This window comes from Nerophis lumbriciformis, linkage group LG24 (assembly GCF_033978685.3).
Source record: "Nerophis lumbriciformis linkage group LG24, RoL_Nlum_v2.1, whole genome shotgun sequence".
NCBI classification, from domain to species: domain Eukaryota; kingdom Metazoa; phylum Chordata; class Actinopteri; order Syngnathiformes; family Syngnathidae; genus Nerophis; species Nerophis lumbriciformis.
Genome location: NC_084571.2, coordinates 36,025,001 through 36,044,553, shown reverse-complemented (window position 1 = coordinate 36,044,553; position 19,553 = coordinate 36,025,001). Strand labels below are relative to the sequence as shown.

Here is a 19,553-nt window from a genome sequence, read left to right as displayed (position 1 = left end):
GCAGGTTGGGTTGCCAACCCCCGACCTAAGACATGAGATTGCACCTCACTCCTACCCACTTCTCCAAAGTGGGCTGGCTCAGGATGGAGGACAGAGTAAAACAACTTGCACTGAGCCTGGTCTATAAAGCCCGCTACACCTCCCTGGTACATAAGTACATGTCAAACTACTTCCATAACGTAATATTTTCGGGTCTCCCTATGTCTAGCATTAAAAGATTATAATTGGTACAAAATGCGGCTGCTAGACTTTTGACAAGAACAAGAAAGTTTGATCATATTACGCCTATACTGGCTCACCTGCACTGGCTTCCTGTGCACTTAAGATGCGACTTTAAGGTTTTACTACTTACGTATAAAATACTACACGGTCTAGCTCCAGCCTATCTTGTCGATTGTATTGTACCATATGTCCCGGCAAGAAATCTGCGTTCAAAGAACTCTGGCTTATTAGTGATTCATAGTGCCCAAAAAAAGTCTGCGGGCTATAGAGCGTGTTCTATTGGGGCTCCAGTACTATGGAATGCCCCCCCGGTAACAATTAGAGATGCTACCTCAGTAGAAGCATTTAAGTCCCATCTTAAAACTCATTTGTATACTCTAGCCTTTTAATAGCCCCCCTTTTTTAGACCAGTTGATCTGCCGTTTCTTTTCTTTTCTCCTCTGCTCCCCTCTATCCCTTGTGGAGGGGGGACACAGGTCCGGTGGCCATGGATGAAGTGCTGGCTGTCCAGAGTCGGGACCCTGTGCATCGGTTGGGAACATCTCTGCGCTGCTGACTCGTCTCTGCTCGGGATGGTGTCCTGCTGGCCCCACTATGGACTGGACTCTTACTATTATGTTGGATCCACTATGGACTGGACTCTCACAATATTATGTCAGACCCACTCGACATCCATTGCATTCGGTCTCCCCTAGAGGGCTGGGGGTCACCCACATCTGCGGTCCTCTCCAAGGTTTCTCATAGTCATTCACATCGACGTCCCACTGGGGTGAGTTTTTCCTTGCCCTTATGTGGGCTCTGTACCGAGGATGTCGTTGTGGCTTGTGCAGCCCTTTGAGACACTTGTGATTTAGGGCTATATAAATAAACATTGACTGATTGATTGATAAATGACCGCCATAACCACAACACCAGGGGGAGCTCCACTAACCACGTTAAACCCAGATTCCGATCTAACAAAGGTCTTAACTCATTCTCTTTCTATGCCACATCAATGTGGAATGCGCTCCCAACAGGTATAAAAGAAAGGGCATCTCTATCCTCCTTCAAAACCGCAATAAAAGTACACCTCCAGGCAACTTCAACCCTAAACTAACACCCTCCCCGGATTGTTAATAATCAAATGTAAACAATCAAATGTAGATACTTTTCTTATGCCTTCTGATCTCTCTCTCTCTCTCTATGTCCACTATTTGCTGTCCATATCCTACCAAGTCAGACCTACACTGTTTCAATGTCCATTTCTCTGTTCTCAATTGTTGATGACTGATGATAACAACCAAACCTAACCCCCCCACTTCAACACCCCGAATTGTAAATAATGTAAATAATTCAATGTATACACCCTGATGATTATCTTGTGTGATGACTGTATTATGATGATAGTATATATCTGATAGTATATATCTGTATCATGAATCAATATAAGTGGACCCCGACTTAAACAAGTTGAAAAACTTATTGGGGTGTTACCATTTAGTGGTCAATTGTACGGAATATGTACTGTACTGTGCAATCTACTAATAAAAGTCTCAATCAATCAATCAATCAATCAAGTCTAAATTGTTCCCTTTCATCTCAAGTTTGTTGTTATTTTTGCATTACTCATATTAAATATGAAAAAATGCTTTGGAAAAAAAATCCTTTTAAAATGTAAAAAAAACAAAAAAAACAGTTGTCACTCACCACGTTGCGCTTCAAATATTGCAGATTTATTTATTTATTTTTGTTAGAATAATTATGTATAAGTTATCACACAACTCTTATGCTTAAAGGCCGTTGCTATAGTTATTATCAATTGTGCTGAAGTTGTACAAATCGTACAAATATATACTATCAGCATTATACAGTCATCACACAAGTAAATCATCAGAGTATATACATTGAATTATTTACATTATTTACAATCTGGGGGGTGGGATGTGGGGGGGGGGGGTTAGGTTTGGTTGATATCAGCACTTCAGTCATCAACAATTTTATCATCTGAGAAATGGACATTGAAACAGTGTAGGTCTGACTTGGTAGGATATGTACAGCAAGCAGTGAACATAGTGAGCTCAGAAAACATTTGATTATTTACATTTGATTATTTACAATCCGGGGAGGTGGGATGTGGTGGGGGGAGGGGGTTAGTCTAGGGCAGGGGTCGGCAACCCAAAATGTTGAAAGAGCCATATTGGACCAAAAATACAAAAACAAATCTGTCTGGAGCCGCAAAAAAATTAAAAGCCATATTACATACAGACAGGGGCGCCGAAAAGGGGGGGTAAAGGAGACGGATTCTAGGGGCCCATGATGGAGGGGGGCCCAGAGAGGCCCCTAATGATGATGACATTATAATACAGAAAAAATAATGACACTGTGTTGGGGGCCCTGTAAAGATTCTTTTCATGGGGCCCAAAATCCCTAGCGGCGCCCCTGCATACAGATAGTGTGTCATGAGATATAAATTGAATTAAGAGGATTTAAAGGAAACTAAATGAGCTCAAATATAGCTACAAACGAGGCATTATGATGCAATATGTACATATAGCTAGCCTAAATAGCATGTTAGCATCGATTAGCTTGCAGTCATGCAGTGACCAAATATGTCTGATTAGCACTCCCCACAAGTCAATAACATCAACAAAACTCACCTTTGTGCATTCATGCACCACGTTAAAAGTTTGGTGGACAAAATGAGACAGAAAAAGAAGTGGCATAAAACACGTCCTAGAAAGTCGGAGAAAGGTATACATGTAAACAAACTAGGGTGAGTTCAAGGACCGCCAAAATTAGTAGGACAAAACAGCGCTCGCCAAATACTCGAATCAGTGAAGCATGTTTAATATAAACAGTGGGATTTATAACAATTAGGGAGGTTTGTGTCATGTTTGTCCTCCTACAGAAACCATATTAAAACAAAAAATATATTTTTTTCCCCTCATCTTTTTCCATTTTTCATACATCTTTGAAAAAGCTCCAGGGAGCCACTAGGGCGGCGCTAAAGAGAGCTGCGGGTTGCCGACCCCTGGTCTAGGGTTGTAGTTGCCTGGAGGTGTTCTTTTAGTGCGGTTATGAAGGAGGATAGAGATGCACTTTCTTTTACACCTGTTGGGAGTGCATTCCATATTGATGTGGCATAAAAGGAGAATGAGTTAAGACCTTTGTTAGATCGGAATCTGGGTTTAACGTGGTTAGTGGAGCTCCCCCTGGTGTTGTGGTTATGGCGGTCATTTACGTTATGGAAGTAGTTTGACATGTACTTTGGTATCAGGGAGGTGTAGCGAATTTTATCGACTAGGCTCAGTGCAAGTTGTTTTACTCTGTCCTCCACCCTGAGCCAAAAGGTATAGGTCAGGGGTCGGCAACCTTTACCAGTCAAAGAGCCATTTTGACCAGTTTCACAAATTATAGAAAACAATGGGAGCCGCAAATTTTTTTTGAAATTTTAAATTAAATAACACTGCATACAAAGTTTTTTTTTGCTTTGTGCTATGTATAAACCAGGGGTCTCAGACACGCTGCCCACACCTTTATGTGGAATTTGAAAGTTGGTGCGGCACGCGGGTTTTAAATGAATGGCGCTTGTCAGCGTCATGCGTGCCGTGATGGTACAGCATATAGCACTCACTACAGTCAGCGTGCCTGATCAGCCACACGTTGTATGGGGCTTCCGCTTGCTCACGTAGGTAACAGCAAGGCATACTTGGTCAACAACCACACAGCTCACACTGACGGTGGCGGTATAAAAAAAAAACTTTAACACTCTTACTAATAATGCGCCACACTGTGAACCCACACCAAACAAGAATGACAAACAAATTTCGGGAGAACATCTGCGCCGTAACACAACATAAACACAACAGGACAAATACCCAGAATCCCATGCAGCCCTAACTCTTCCGGGATACATTATACACCCCCCGCTACCAAACCCCGCCCACCTCAACCAACTCACAGAGAGGGGGGGGGGGGGGGGGGGGGGGGGGGGTTTGGTGGTGGCAGGGGTGTATAATGTAGCCCGGAAGAGTCAGGGCTGCATGGGATTCTGGGTGTTTGTTCTGTTGTGTTTATGTTGTGTTAAGGTGCAGATGTTCTCCCGAAATGTGTTTGTCATTCTTGTTTGGTTTTGGTTCAAAGTGTGGCGCATTATTAGTAAGAGTGTTAAAGTTGTTTTATATGGTCACCGTCAGTGTAACCTGTGTGGCTGTTGACCAAGTATGCCTTGCTGTCACGTACGTGTGCAAGCAGAAGATGTATATTGTATAACAAGTGTTGGGCTGGCACGCTGTTAATACAGATTGTAGAGGGCGCCAAATGTTGTACCATCATGGCACGCCCTTATTATAGCCGTAAGGGTGAAAATCGGTGAATATTAATCCCGGGAGTTTTCTGCGAGAGGCACTGAAATCCGGAAGTCTCACGGGAAAATTGGGGGGTTCAGCAAGTAAGCTGCTGAGCCGCATCAGAGTGATCAAAGAGCCGCGGGTTGCCGACCCCTGGTATAGGTAATGCCTATAATTGCTTAGCCCAAAAATGCAAAGCACTTTTACAGACGACAGGTGCCAGGAGTAATTGTGGTTCGGACCTCCCTGTGCCTCCAAAGAGCCAAAAGCAGATTTACAAGGTGGTGGCTTTTAAACATGCTAATAACCCAACGGTGCATCGCTCATAAAACTCGGATCTCGGAAGGACACGGTTACGCATTCCCTGTGTGCTGTAACTCTGTGGACACAAGACAAGGTCACACGGAGCCAAAGACCACATGGAAGACGTGTGGAGGGCTTGGTGATATCCCATCCCGATAAAGCTAAGCCACAGACATGTGCTTGGAAGGATTTTGATATTACTTAGTAGTACGTGTTGTAAAAGTGTCAATAAGAGCATCTTCAGCCGTCTCTAAACATATGTTGACATCTGGCATCCTTGTAGAAGAGCACCACCAAATCGTGCCAGTGGTGTTTTAAACACACACCAGCAGGGCTATAAATAAAAATCGGTGGCGGTCATGCCAGAGCCCGCCAGACGTGTGCTCGGTGTCTAACGCTGATCCCTTCCGATCAAATAAATACAGATGGCTTGTTGAGCAGACAACTTCCCAGAAGTTTAAAAGCCCCCGGTTGAGAACATAAGGCTGCTTTCCTGTGTTGAGGGGATCAAGAGTCCATTATCCTCCTTCTATTTATACGCTCAGCTACAGCTTCACTCACTCTGCTGCCAGATGTGGTAAAAGTTGACCCCTGCAGATGTGGCAATGTGTCCAAGAGACACGTTACAGTCACATCATTGTTGTTTTGCATTCAGACCAGGGGGAGATATGAATGTTCTAAACCCCGTTTTTATGTGTTGTACTGAGCAGAATTGAACACAGCATCAACACAACAATATACCACACGCCGGATTGTAGTCAGCTGGAGGCGTGTCTTAATGAAATTAAACAATGGATGTCCGCTAACTTCTTGCAACTCAACGCCAAGAAAACGGAAATGCTGATTATCGGTCCTGCTAAACACCGACATTTATTTAATAATACCACCTTAACATTTGACAACCAAACAATTACACAAGGCGAATCAGTAAAGAATCTGGGTATTATCTTCGACCCAACTCTCTCCTTTGAGTCACACATTAAGAGTGTTACTAAAACGGCCTTCTTTCATCTCCGTAATATCGCTAAAATTCGTTCTATTTTATCCACTAGCGACGCTGAGATCATTATTCATGCGTTCGTTACGTCTCGTCGCGACTACTGTAACGTATTATTTTCGGGTCTCCCTATGTCTAGCATTAAAAGACTACAATTGGTACAAAATGCGGCTGCTAGACTTTTGACAAGAACAAGCCAAAGTGGGCTGGCTCAGGATGGAGGACAGAGTACAACAACTTGCACTGAGCCTGGTCTATAAAGCCCGCTACACCTCCCTGATACCTAAGTACATGTCAAACTACTTCCATAACGTAATATTTTCGGGTCTCCCTATGTCTAGCATTAAAAGACTACAATTGGTACAAAATGCGGCTGCTAGACTTTTGACAAGAACAAGAAAGTTTGATCATATTACGCCTATACTGGCTCACCTGCACTGGCTTCCTGTGCACTTAAGATGCGACTTTAAGGTTTTACTACTTACGTATAAAATACTACACGGTCTAGCTCCGTCCTATCTTGTCGATTGTATTGTACCATATGTCCCGGCAAGAAATCTGCGTTCAAAGAACTCCGGCTTATTAGTGATTCCCAGAGCCCAAAAAAAGTCTGCGGGCTACAGAGCGTTTTCTATTGGGGCTCCAGTACTATGGAATGCCCTCCCGGTAACAATTAGAGATGCTACCTCAGTAGAAGCATTTAAGTCCCATCTTAAAACTCATTTGTATACTCTAGCCTTTAAATAGCCCCCCTGTTAGACCAGTTGATCTGCCGTTTCTTTTCTTTTCTCCTCTGCTCCCCTTTTCCTTGTGGAGGGGGGGGGGGGGGGGGGGGGGGCACAGGTCCGGTGGCCATGGATGAAGTGCTGGCTGTCCAGAGTCGGGACCCGGGGTGGACCGCTTGCCTGTGCATCGGCTGGGAACATCTCTGCGCTGCTGACCCGTCTCCGCTCGGGATGGTGTCCTGCTGGCCCCACTATGGACTGGACTCGTACTATTATGTTGGATCCACTATGGACTGGACTCTCACAATATTATGTCAGACCCACTCGACATCCATTGCTTTCGGTCTCCCCTAGAGGGGGGGGGTTACCCACATATGCGGTCCTCTCCAAGGTTTTTCATAGTCATTCACATCGACGTCCCACTGGGGTGAGTTTTTCCTTGCCCTTATGTGGGCTTTGTACCAAGGATGTCGTTGTGGCTTGTGCAGCCCTTTGAGACACTTGTGATTTAGGGCTATATAAATAAACATTGATTGATTGATTGATTGATACCACGTAAAATAGAGTTTGGTATCGCTAAACAAAATAAAGTTGTCCTAACAAGCATCATTATGACTTACACTATATCGCCAAAAGTATTTGGCCACCGGCTTTGACTCACATATGAACTTGAAGTGCCATCCCATTCCTAACCCATAAGGTTCAATATGATGTGGGTCCACCTTTTGCAGCTATTACAGCTTCAACTCTTCTGGGAAGGCTGCCCACAAGGTGGACGCAAGTGCGTTTACAGAAATTTTCGACCATTCTTCCAAAAGCGGAAGTTTGGGGCGGCATGGCGTAGTGGGTAGAGCAACCGTGCCAGAAACCTGAGGGTTGCAGGTTCGCTACCCGCCTCTTACCATCCAAAAATCGCTGCCGTTGTGTCCTTGGGCGGGACACTTCACCCTTTGCCCCCGGTGCCACTCACACCGGTGAATTGAATGATGAATGATAGGTGGTGGTCGGAGGGGCCGTTGGCGCAAATTGCAGCCACGCTTCCGTCAGTCTACCCCAGGGCAGCTGTGGCTATGAAAGTAGCTTACCACCACCAGGTGTGAATGATTGATGGGTTCTACATGTAAAGCGACTTTGGGTAATTAGAAAAGACCTCTATGTAGGTCTAGGTGAGACCTACATAGAGGTTTTTGTTTCATGTCTCTCCGACCTTCCCAGTGGGAGTTACAGGCAGTTTTGTCAGTTTTTTCATCCGAGGAGCAGTTTTTTGTGCGTTTCATTAAAAAATTGCGCTAGAGCACAATTTTGAGATTTGGAGTTAGGTTTTTTTATTAGATCGCAATTTTTGCCAGTCCTGATGTGTGCGTTCAGTTCGGTGAGTTTTGAAGCATGTTAAGGGGGTCAAATTACAGCTCAAAGAGGCAAAAGTGACTGTTTTTAGTACTTTTTTGTCTTGAAGGGGGAATTGCCAACTTCCTGTTGATTTCTGCCCGATGATGTACAATTATGAAAAGTAGGTCTAAGTCAGACCTACATACAGGTTTTTGTTTCATGTCTCTCCGATCTTCCTAGTGGGAGATATAGGCAGTCTAGTTTTTGTTTTTCCTAGGGGGCGCTAGAGCGCAATTTTGAGTTTTGGGGTTCGGTTCTTTTTTAAAAAAGGTAATTTTCGCAGGTCCTGATGTGTGGGTAAAATATGGTGAGTTTTGAAGCATGTTAAGTGGGTCAAATTACAGTTTAATGTGGCGGCGGAAGAATAAAGAATAAAGAATAAAGAATAAAACCTTACAAATTCAATAGGTCCTTATGTCCCATTGTATAAGGACTCCCTTTGGGAGTCCTTATACAATGGGCCATGCGGGCCCTAATAAATAAAGAATAGTGAACAACAGGCTGAATAAGTGTACGTTATATGAGGCATAAATAACCAACTGGTATGTTAACGTAACATATTATGGTAAGAGTCATTCAAATCACTATAACATATAGAACATGCTATACGTTTACCAAACAATTTGTCACTCCTAATCGCTAAATCCCATGAAATCTTATACGTCTAGTCTCTTACGTGAATGAGATAAATAATATTATTTGATATTTTACGCTAATGTGTTAATAATTTCACACATAAGTCGCTCCTGAGTATAAGTCGCACCCCCGGCCAAACTATGAAAAAAAACTGCGACTTATAGCATACTTGCCAACCCTCCCGAATTTTCCGGGAGACGCCCGAAATTCAGCGCCTCTCCCGAAAACCTCCCGGGACAAATATTCTCCCGAAAATCTCCCGATTTTCAGCCGGAGCTCGAGGCCACGCCCCCTCCAGCTCCATGAGACCTGAGTGAGGACAGCCTTTTTTCATGACGGGAGGACAACAGGGTGACAAAAACTAAATCATCCAGACTAGAGATAAATTGCATTATTATGTTTATCTTACCTAAAAATAAATATATATATTAATTAAAAAAAAAAAAAAAAAAAAAAAATTTTTTACTATATTTTGCTAAAAACAACAAAATTAATTATATTTTTATTTGTATTTTTTCTGACTCCTTATTACATCCAGCCATAGAATTATACATTAAAATAAACATATTTGAAATAATTAATTTTAAATGATCATAGTAATTCATTTAAAATGACCATATTTAATTATTAAAATAATTGCTTGTTTATCAACAACTTTAACATTTTATTCATTACATTTTGAAGCTCTCAGAAGCCAAGTTATGTTATATTCCTTAATATTTATTTATGCAAGTTTGAAGTATCAATTATCTGAACAGTTTTGTTTGCATATTTTCAGGATGTAGATATATATACACAGGTAAAAGCCAGTAAATTAGAATATTTTGAAAAACTTGATTTATTTCAGTAATTGCATTCAAAAGGTGTAACTTGTACATTATATTTATTCATTGCACACAGACTGATGCATTCAAATGTTTATTTCATTTAATTTTGATGATTTAAAGTGGCAACAAATGAAAATCCAAAATTCCGTGTGTCACAAAATTAGAATATTACTTAAGGCTAATACAAAAAAGGGATTTTTAGAAATGTTGGCCAACTGAAAAGTATGAAAATGAAAAATATGAGCATGTACAATACTCAATACTTGGTTGGAGCTCCTTTTGCCTCAATTACTGCGTTAATGCGGCGTGGCATGGAGTCGATGAGTTTCTGGCACTGCTCAGGTGTTATGAGAGCCCAGGTTGCTCTGATAGTGGCCTTCAACTCTTCTGCGTTTTTGGGTCTGGCATTCTGCATCTTCCTTTTCACAATACCCCACAGATTTTCTATGGGGCTAAGGTCAGGGGAGTTGGTTCTCAGGAAACAGAGTGGACCGACACCAGCAGATGACATGGCACCCCAAACCATCACCCAACCATGCAAATTTTGCATTTCCTTTGGAAATCGAGGTCCCAGAGTCTGGAGGAAGACAGGAGAGGCACAGGATCCACGTTGCCTGAAGTCTAGTGTAAAGTTTCCACCATCAGTGATGATTTGGGGTGCCATGTCATCTGCTGGTGTCGGTCCACTCTGTTTCCTGAGATCCAGGGTCAACGCAGCCGTCTACCAGCAAGTTTTAGAGCACTTCATGCTTCCTGCTGCTGACCTGCTCTATGGAGATGGAGATTTCAAGTTCCAACAGGACTTGGCGCCTGCACACAGCGCAAAATCTACCCGTGCCTGGTTTACGGACCATGGTATTTCTGTTCTAAATTGGCCCGCCAACTCCCCTGACCTTAGCCCCATAGAAAATCTGTGGGGTATTGTGAAAAGGAAGATGCAGAATGCCAGACCCAAAAACGCAGAAGAGTTGAAGGCCACTATCAGAGCAACCTGGGCTCTCATAACACCTGAGCAGTGCCAGAAACTCATCGACTCCATGCCACGCCGCATTAACGCAGTAATTGAGGCAAAAGGAGCTCCAACCAAGTATTGAGTATTGTACATGCTCATATTTTTCATTTTCATACTTTTCAGTTGGCCAACATTTCTAAAAATCCCTTTTTTGTATTAGCCTTAAGTAATATTCTAATTTTGTGACACACGGAATTTGGGATTTTCATTTGTTGCCACTTCAAATCATCAAAATTAAATGAAATAAACATTTGAATGCATCAGTCGGTGTGCAATGAATAAATATAATGTACAAGTTACACCTTTTGAATGCAATTACTGAAATAAATCAAGTTTTTCAAAATATTCTAATTTACTGGCTTTTACCTGTATATGAAATATTTGACTTGGTGAATTCTAGCTGTCAATATACTCCTCCCCTCTTAACCACGCCCCCAACCAAGCCCCACCCCCCCACCCCCTCACCCCCACCGCCCGAAATTGGAGGTCTCAAGGTTGGCAAGTATGACTTATAGTCCGAAAAATACGGTAATCCTAACACAATATTGATATTGTAAACATTGTTATCCGTAGTACTGATATTTCAGTATCGATTCGAGTAGTGAAGTCTCTTTTGCATCAGGGGCTTCAAGGCGCGAAGCCACACTCAAATCCGCCCAACTGACAGAGCAGAATTCCTAACAATGATCCATCATTATGCTCATCTCTCATTGAGATACCTCTAATTGTTGGTGATGATATTTTTTAATAAAGCCAGAGGAATTTCTCTGAGGGGCCACTGACCTGTTCCACTTGACAAAGCTTATCAATTGACGTCTGGAACTTCTTCATACAGGCATCAGCCAGGTTCAAGTGAGTAGAGTACTGCAAATGAAAATGAGCATCAGTGTGCATTTGTGCAATAGTAATAATAACAACAATGACAAAAAATAATACTGCAAGTGAGTAGAGTATTGTAAATTAAAATCAGCATTAGTGTGCCATAATAATAACTAGAGATGTCCGGTAATATCGGGCTGCCGATATCGGCCGATAAATGCTTTAAAATGTAATATCGGAAATTATCGATATCGGTTTCAAAAAGTAAATATTATGACTTTTTAAAACGCCGCTGTGTACACGGACGTAGGGAGAAGTACAGAGCGCCAATAAACCTTAAAGGCACATAATATCTACGACTTTTCACACACACAAGTGAATGCAATGCATACTTGATCAACAGCCATACAGGTCACACTGAGGGTGGCCGTATAAACAACTTTAACACTGTTACAAATATGCGCCACACTGTGAACCCACACCAAACAAGAATGACAAACACATTTCGGGAGAACATCCGCACCGTAACACAACATAAACACAACAGAACAAATACCCAGAAACCCTTGCAGCACTAACTCTTCCAGGACGCAACAATATGCACATCCCGCTACCCCCCTCATGCTCTCTCAGGGAGAGCATGTCCCAAATTCCAAGCTGCTGTTTTGAGGCATGTTAAAAAAAAAAATAATGCACTTTGTGACTTCAATAATAAATATGGCAGTGCCATGTTGGCATTTTTTTCCATAACTTGAGTTGATTTATTTTGGAAAACCTTGTTACATTGTTTAATGCATCCAGCGGGGCATCACCACAAAATTAGGCATAATAATGTGTTAATTCCACGACTGTATATATCGGTATCGGTTGATGTCGGAATCGGTAATTAAGAGTTGGACAATATCGGATATCGGCAAAAAAGCCATTATCGGACATCTCTAATAATAACAATGATAAAAATAATACTGCAAGTGAGTAGAGTACTGTGAATGGAAATCAGCATTAGTGTGCAATAATAATAGTAATAATAATAATGTTCAAAATAATAATACCGCAGGAAATAAAACGTTCCAACATATATAACGCAGTGTTATTTGTAGAGGTGGGAATCTATGGGCACCTCACGATTTGATTATGATTACGATTCAGGAGCTACGATTCATTTAAAAATGAATTATTGATGCATCATTAATTTATGTACAGTACAGGCCAAAAGTTTGGACACACCTTCTCATTTCAATGCGTTTTCTTTATTTTCATGACTATGTACATTGTAGGTTGTCACCTATGAAGTGAAAACCCTTTCAGGTTTTCTTGAAGCTCATCGAGAGAATGCCAAGAATGTGCAAAACAGTAATCAGAGCAAAATGTGGCAATTTTGAAGAAACTAGAATATAAAACATGTTTTCATTTATTTCACCTTTTTTTTGTTAAGTACATAACTCCACATGTGTTCATTCATAGTTTTGATGTGACAACCTACAATGTAAATAGTCATGGAAATAAAGAAAACACATTGAATGAGGAGAAGTTGTGTCCAAACTTTTGGCCTCTAGTGTATATTGATGCAGTTTTACATGTATTTTCGTCTCACTAAATAAGCGTTTATCACTTGCAACATTTTAAAAGAGTGTATTTGTAATAAGAAAGAGTTACATTAATTCCCATTATGTTATATTAAATGTGTGCCCTATAATAAAGGATCTCTCAGTGAGGTGTTTCGCTGCAGTCAGCCAAATTTTACAAACGGTCTGCATTACATTACTTACAATAAATAAATTGATGATCGAATATTGACGTTAGTCATTGATTTTATAATTGTCCAAGTCCGAATTGCAATTAATCTAAAAATCGATTATTTCCCCCCACCTCTAGTTATTTAAAATATCTAAAGACAACATTTTTACAGTTTACTACAACTATGGACAATAAAGTACATTACATTTCATTTAAAGGGGTCTACATTTAAAACATTTCATTGAGGTCTACATAAAATGTTATGGTGGTTCATTGGTCGTACTTTACAGACCGTCTTCAAGTCGCTTTCTAGTTATTGACTACAACTAGGGATGTCCCAATCCGATATTTGGATCGGATCGGCTGCCGATATTAGCCAAAAATTGCGTATCGGCAAGGCATGGGAAAATGCCGATCCAGATCCAGTTTAAAAACTCCGGTCCGTGTTTTCCAACGCACCAATTTAAATAATACATTCCACTTTTCTGCTGCTCCGTAATTTCCGTTCCGCATTTTCCAGCACACCTTCAACACATCCACAGGTCTGTGGATTCTCACGCAGTTGCTTTTAGCTGCTGGCATTACACGACATGCTCTTCTCACTCTTTCCTGTGTCTCCCTCTCACAGACAGCAAGCGCACCTTCTTACACTTGTCACATACTGTCACGTCATACGTCACATACTGTCACGTCATACGTCACATACTGTCACGTCATACGTCACATACGTATACGTCCTCCCTGAGCAGAGAGGTAGCAGCATGGCTAACGCTAGCTGTGATGCTAGCGCAGCCGTGCGAGCAACGCTCCCTCTAAGGTGCTCGCCTGTGCCATTGCGCACTGTTTAAGCGTCCTCTGCGCATAGCGATTATATGCCACGCACAAAATCAAATAAAAAAATAAGCGCATAACAATTTTCGACACACGGACACAACAGAGAAAACAGTTTTCGTCATCATTGTTCAAATATTGTGACGTCTGTCGAGACGCTTATCTCCATTCGGTGCCACACGCCCACACCATCAAAATGCAGAGGCAAAAATTTCCACATCAACACCGTATGAAAAAATTTGTGATTTTTTTAGTTGTGATTTCCTTCTCTGCATGAAAGTTTAAAAGTAGCATATATTAATGCAGTATGAAGAAGAATGTTTTAATGTAGACATGCAAGCCTTGAAAGAAAATTTTTAAAATCAAGACTACATTTCCTGCAAATGGGTGCATTTCTACCCTATATTTTAACTTTAGATTTATTCTCATATCAAACTCTTTTGGCTGTCTTTTTGACACTTACATCCGGCGCCCCCCTCCACACCCTGGATTATAAATAATGTAAATAATTCAATGTGATTATCTTGTGTGATGACTGTATTATGATGATAGTATATATCTGATAGTATATATCTGTATCATGAATCAATTTAAGTGGACCCCGACTTAAACAAGTTGAAAAACTTATTTGGGTGTTACCGTTTAGTGGTCAATTGTACGGAATATGTACTTCACTGTGCAACCTACTAATAAAAGTCTCAATCAATCAATCAAAACACAGAATCATCATACTGCTGTGATTATATGCATCAAGTGTTCATTCAAGGCTAAGGCAAAATATCGAGATATATATCGTGTATCGCAATATGGCCTTAAAATATCGCAATATTAAAAAAAGGCCATATCGCTCAGCCCTAGTTCAATGATGCCATTTCTGTTTGTCATGTATAATTTTGTCTATTTTGTGTTTATCCTTGAATAAACAGGTCAGTTTCTTGTTACCAACCATTGTGTATTATTCAAACTCCCCTAATTCAGCTGGCTAGTTGTTATCAAGAGTACTAAAACCCTTTTCAACATGATTCTGACAACTAAGTAGGCTAAATAACTTTAAACTTTAATACATGCTCGGATAGGCCAGTATCGGTCAGTATCGGTATCGGTCAGTATCGGTATCGGATCGGAAATGCAAAAACAATATCGGTATCGGATCGGAAGTGCAAAAACCTGGATCGGGACATACCTAACTACAACTGGATAAAAATGCCAGACTCTTTGGGTAAACTTCTCCCATCTATGGAGATATTCGTTGACGTAACCAAGGCAAAATATGTCACTAAAGTCTGATATTCCAAACTGTTCGTTTGGAGCAAGTTCAGAAGAAGGCAATATATATATATATATATATATTTTTTTTTTTTAAATATCTACGCAATGCCGCCATGGTTTGGTTTGATTTCACATTTTCAGGAATTATGGGGATCTTACATTGCTTGGATTCCGTCACGTGACTTCTTCCCGGAAGTGAAAAGCAGTGGTGGCCAACTCGCCGAGTTGTTGCATGCTTTTCGAACCACTTGTAGCAAACATGCGTTTAAGAAATACAAATAACATCAAGATAAAAGTATGGAATTGCTACTGCAATCTCGTGCATTCTTCGACTATGCTCCCTCGGACTGGTGTGTGTGCTACTTTTCTAGTCATCGTTCCGTAAAAAAATCTTGCACTCTTTTGGCCTTTTTGATTTCCTCTCAAGGAACTCTGAAGAAACATTTATCCTTTTCGCGATTTGAATGGTTCGTACAGCCGAAAACAACACAAGCATAGAGCATTTTTTCTTCGAAAAAGGCTAAATGGCCCCTCGTAGACATTGAGAAGAGAGTTGGCTTGACCACCACGTACACTGCAAAAAGTGAAATCTAAGTAAGATGAAATATCTCAAATAAGGGTGGTATTTGCTTATTTTCTGTCTGATAAGATAATTCTTCTCACTAAGCAGATTTTATGTTAGTGTTTTACTTGTTTTAAGGGTTTTGGTCCTAAATGATCTCAGTAAGATATTACAGCTGAGATGTGATGACCTATATTGAGTAAAACATGCTTGAAACTAGAATATCAACTGCTGCAAAGCTGTGTCATCAACACTCACAAGTATAAAACTACATTTTTAAAGTAATAATTTCTACGGAGCCCCTAAAGGGACATGGGGGAATTTTTTTATTTTATAATTTATTTTTATTTGAAATTTTTTTAAACTTTCTCGTGCGCACGAGAAACTTTTTATAAAGTTATAAAAAATATATAAAAAATAATATATTTATTTTTTTAGACATGTATCTCGTGCGCACGAGAAACTCTCGTGTCTAAAAAAAAAATTAAAAAATTTTTTTTTTAATAACTTTATAAAAAGTTTCTCGTGTCTAAAAAATAAAAAATTATATTTTCTATTTTTTGTATGTTTTTTTTAGACATGTATCTCGTGCGCACTAGATACATGTCTAAAAAAATTTTAAAAAGTAAAAATTATAATTTCATTTTATAACTTTATAAGAAGTTTCTCGTGCGCACGAGAAAAAAAATTAAAAAATTTTTTTATTTTTTATTTTTTTAGACACGAGAAACTTATAAAGTTATTAAAAAAAAAATATTAATTTTTTTTTTAGACACGAGAAAGTTTCTTGTGCGCACGAGATACATGTCTAAAAAAATAAATATATTATTTTTTATATTTTTTTTATAACTTTATAAAAAGTTTCTTGTGCGCACGAGATACATGTCTAAAAAAATTTTTTGTGTTTTTATTTATTTCTTTATTTTTTTTTATAACTTTAAAAAAAGTTTCTCGTGCGCACAAGGAAAAAAAATAAAATAAAAAAATATTTTTTATTTTTTTAGACACGAGAAGCTTTTTATAAAGTTATAAAAAAATATATATATATTAACTTTATAAAAAGTTTCTCGTGTCTAAAAAATTAAAAAATAATTTTTTATTTTATTTTTTTTCCTCGTGCGCACGAGAAACTTTTTCTAAAGTTATAAAAAAAATAAAGAAAGAAATAAAAACAATTTTTTTTTAGACATGTATCTCGTGCGCACAAGAAACTTTTTATAAAGTTATAAAAAAAATATAAAAAATAATACATTTATTTTTTTAGACATGTATCTCGTGCACACAAGAAACTTTCTCGTGTCTAAAAAAAAATTAATATATATTTTTTTATAACTTTATAAGTTTCTCATGTCTAAAAAAATAAAAAAATAAAAATAAAAACAATTTTTAATTTTTTTCTCGTGCGCACGAGAAACTTTTTATAAAGTTATAAAAAAAATTAAAATTATAATTTTTACTTTTTAAAAATTTTTTTAGACATGTATCTAGTGCGCACGAGATACATGTCTAAAAAAAACATTAAAAAAATAGAAAATATAATTTTTTTATTTTTATTTTTTTTAGACACGAGAAACTTTTTATAAAGTTATTTAAAAAAAATGTATTTATTTATTTATTTTTTTTAGACACGAGAAAGTTTCTCGTGCGCACGAGATACATGTCTAAAAAAAAATAATAATAAAAAAAATTATGATAATTTAAGGGCTCCGTAGCTTTTTTATTTCAAGCATGAAAAAAAAATCATGACTTTGACACAATTGTGTCTCATAATTAAAACAGATGACAGCCAAATGGACTTTGCTGTTTTATTTTCAATGAAACAAAAGAAAATACGTACTCATATAGTAGTACAGTTGGCACAGTACAGAAAACTGACAGTTAATATTTAAACATTTAACATTTGACATTTCTAACAATTTTGAACAGAAAAGGTTCGTGCACATTCAGATAAATTCTTCAAAATAACAATTAAAAAAATGGTATAATTGCTGTATATATGCGCACTAATTGACTGAAAGAGCACGCACTTGGCGCGATGATGTCATGTTGTCGATGGAAAAATGCATTTTTAGACCATATGATTTGCCTGAGCGGCTAGTACACTGCAAAAACTGAAATATAAGTAAAATTAAATATCTCAAATAAGGGTGATATTTGCTTATTTTCTGTCTGATAAGATAATTCTTCTCATTAAGCAGATTTTATGTTAGTGTTTTACTTGTTTTAAGGGTTTTGGTCCTAAATGATCTCAGTAAGATATTACAGCTTGTTGCTGAGATTTGATGACCTATATTGAGTAAAACATGCTTGAAACTAGAATATCAAGTGTTGCAAAGCTGTGTCATCAACACTCACAAGTATAAAACTGCTTTTTTAAAGTAATCATTTCTTACTTCAAGTATGAAAAAAAGAATCATGATGCCGAGCGCATATCATTATGTCAAGATAATGGCACTAGCATTTACTTCATTTAAGAATATATTTCAACATATTGAGCAAAAAGGTCTCTTTTGTTTTTTCTACCAAGAAAAGTGCACTTGTTGTTAGTGAGAATATACTTATTTTAAGGTATTTTTGGGTTCATTGAGGTTAGCTCATTTTACTTGTTTTGGAAAGTCTTGACAAGCCGAATTTTCTTGTTCTATTGGCAGATAATTTTGCTTAGTTCAAATAAAATACTCCTAATTTCTGTTTTTTTTCTTTCTTGTTTTTAAACACTGACTTTTTGCAGTGTATACTTAATAGGCGGGACATAAGCCGGACGTGACATCAGTAAAATCCAAGCAATACATAAAAACAGGTAAGAAAAGTTGGGTTTGCACAATAGGTCCCATTTAACCTAAGAAGACAGAAATAAAAAAGATTGCATTGCTCACCATGCTCAGCTCCTTCTGATACTGCGGCATCTTCTTTAACATCTGAGAGAGATCTTTGAGGTTGGCCTAAAGTGCAAAAACGAAGACCCAGATAATTAGGAAATAAAAATAAAAACTATTTTGTAATAGTGTATCATACGCACGTTTTCTGTGCACATCCTCTTGCTCGCACAAAAAGTGTGAAGCAACTCTGTCACTTTCCTACAGATAAGCAAATAGAAGCACAATGCGTCTGTCACACATTTTATATATATATACATACACACACATATATACACACACACACACACACATATATATACATATATATATATATATGTTTATTATTTACCGTCCAGACCTGTCATCCCTCAACAAGCGCAGCGAAATTGTAACAGCATGCCGCCACAGACGGAAACACCTCCTAGGTAACACATGAGCCAATCACCACGCCCCTACGCCAGCCTGTACCCACCCACTCTGTGCCCTATATAAACCATGGTATGTGAATGCTCCCATTAAAATCTCCTGATGATTGAGGGAACCCCCCCTCATGAAACAGGCCTGTAGAGATGAAATAGTCTTGTGATTTTTTTCCCACACATACATATATTGCGCTCTACTACGGTATCGAGCACTATTTTTTGGATAACCTTATTAAGACATATACTCCGCTCCAAATTGACATTTGTTGAGCACTGTACGACGATCAGAAATGGAAAAATTCAACATCGACTACTCCACGAAGAACATTCCCATACCCGCGCAGAATGACTACAAGCTAAGGCTCATAGAAAAGACGGAACACTTCCTAAGAAGGATGCGGTGGAAAGCACATTTTATCCTCCACCCTGAAACAAAAGGAACGCAAAAGAAAACTTACGGATTCAAATCTACCAAGAACCCACCCACAGTTGAGGAACTAAAGGATTTTGAGAACGACATGCTCAAAATGATACAATCAGTCAAATTCAAGCCAATCCGCAACCCACTCCTCACCAAGCTGAAAAATGACAAGGAGCGCATCAAGAAAGTAAACAA

At 38.9% G+C, this 19,553-nt stretch overlaps 1 protein-coding gene across 1 annotated transcript in view; it reads right to left on the bottom strand.

The window, feature by feature from the left end:
• stxbp2 (syntaxin binding protein 2) overlaps nucleotides 1-19,553 on the bottom strand; it is a 60,183-nt gene that overhangs the window by 15,373 nt on the left and 25,257 nt on the right. Inside the window, exons 11-13 of the mRNA XM_061982046.2 lie at nucleotides 18,677-18,734; nucleotides 18,534-18,599; nucleotides 11,223-11,303 (exon numbers count right to left, since the gene is read on the bottom strand). Of these exons, the coding sequence (XP_061838030.2) occupies nucleotides 11,223-11,303; nucleotides 18,534-18,599; nucleotides 18,677-18,734 (205 nt within the window). The remainder of the gene's footprint in view (nucleotides 1-11,222; nucleotides 11,304-18,533; nucleotides 18,600-18,676; nucleotides 18,735-19,553) is intronic.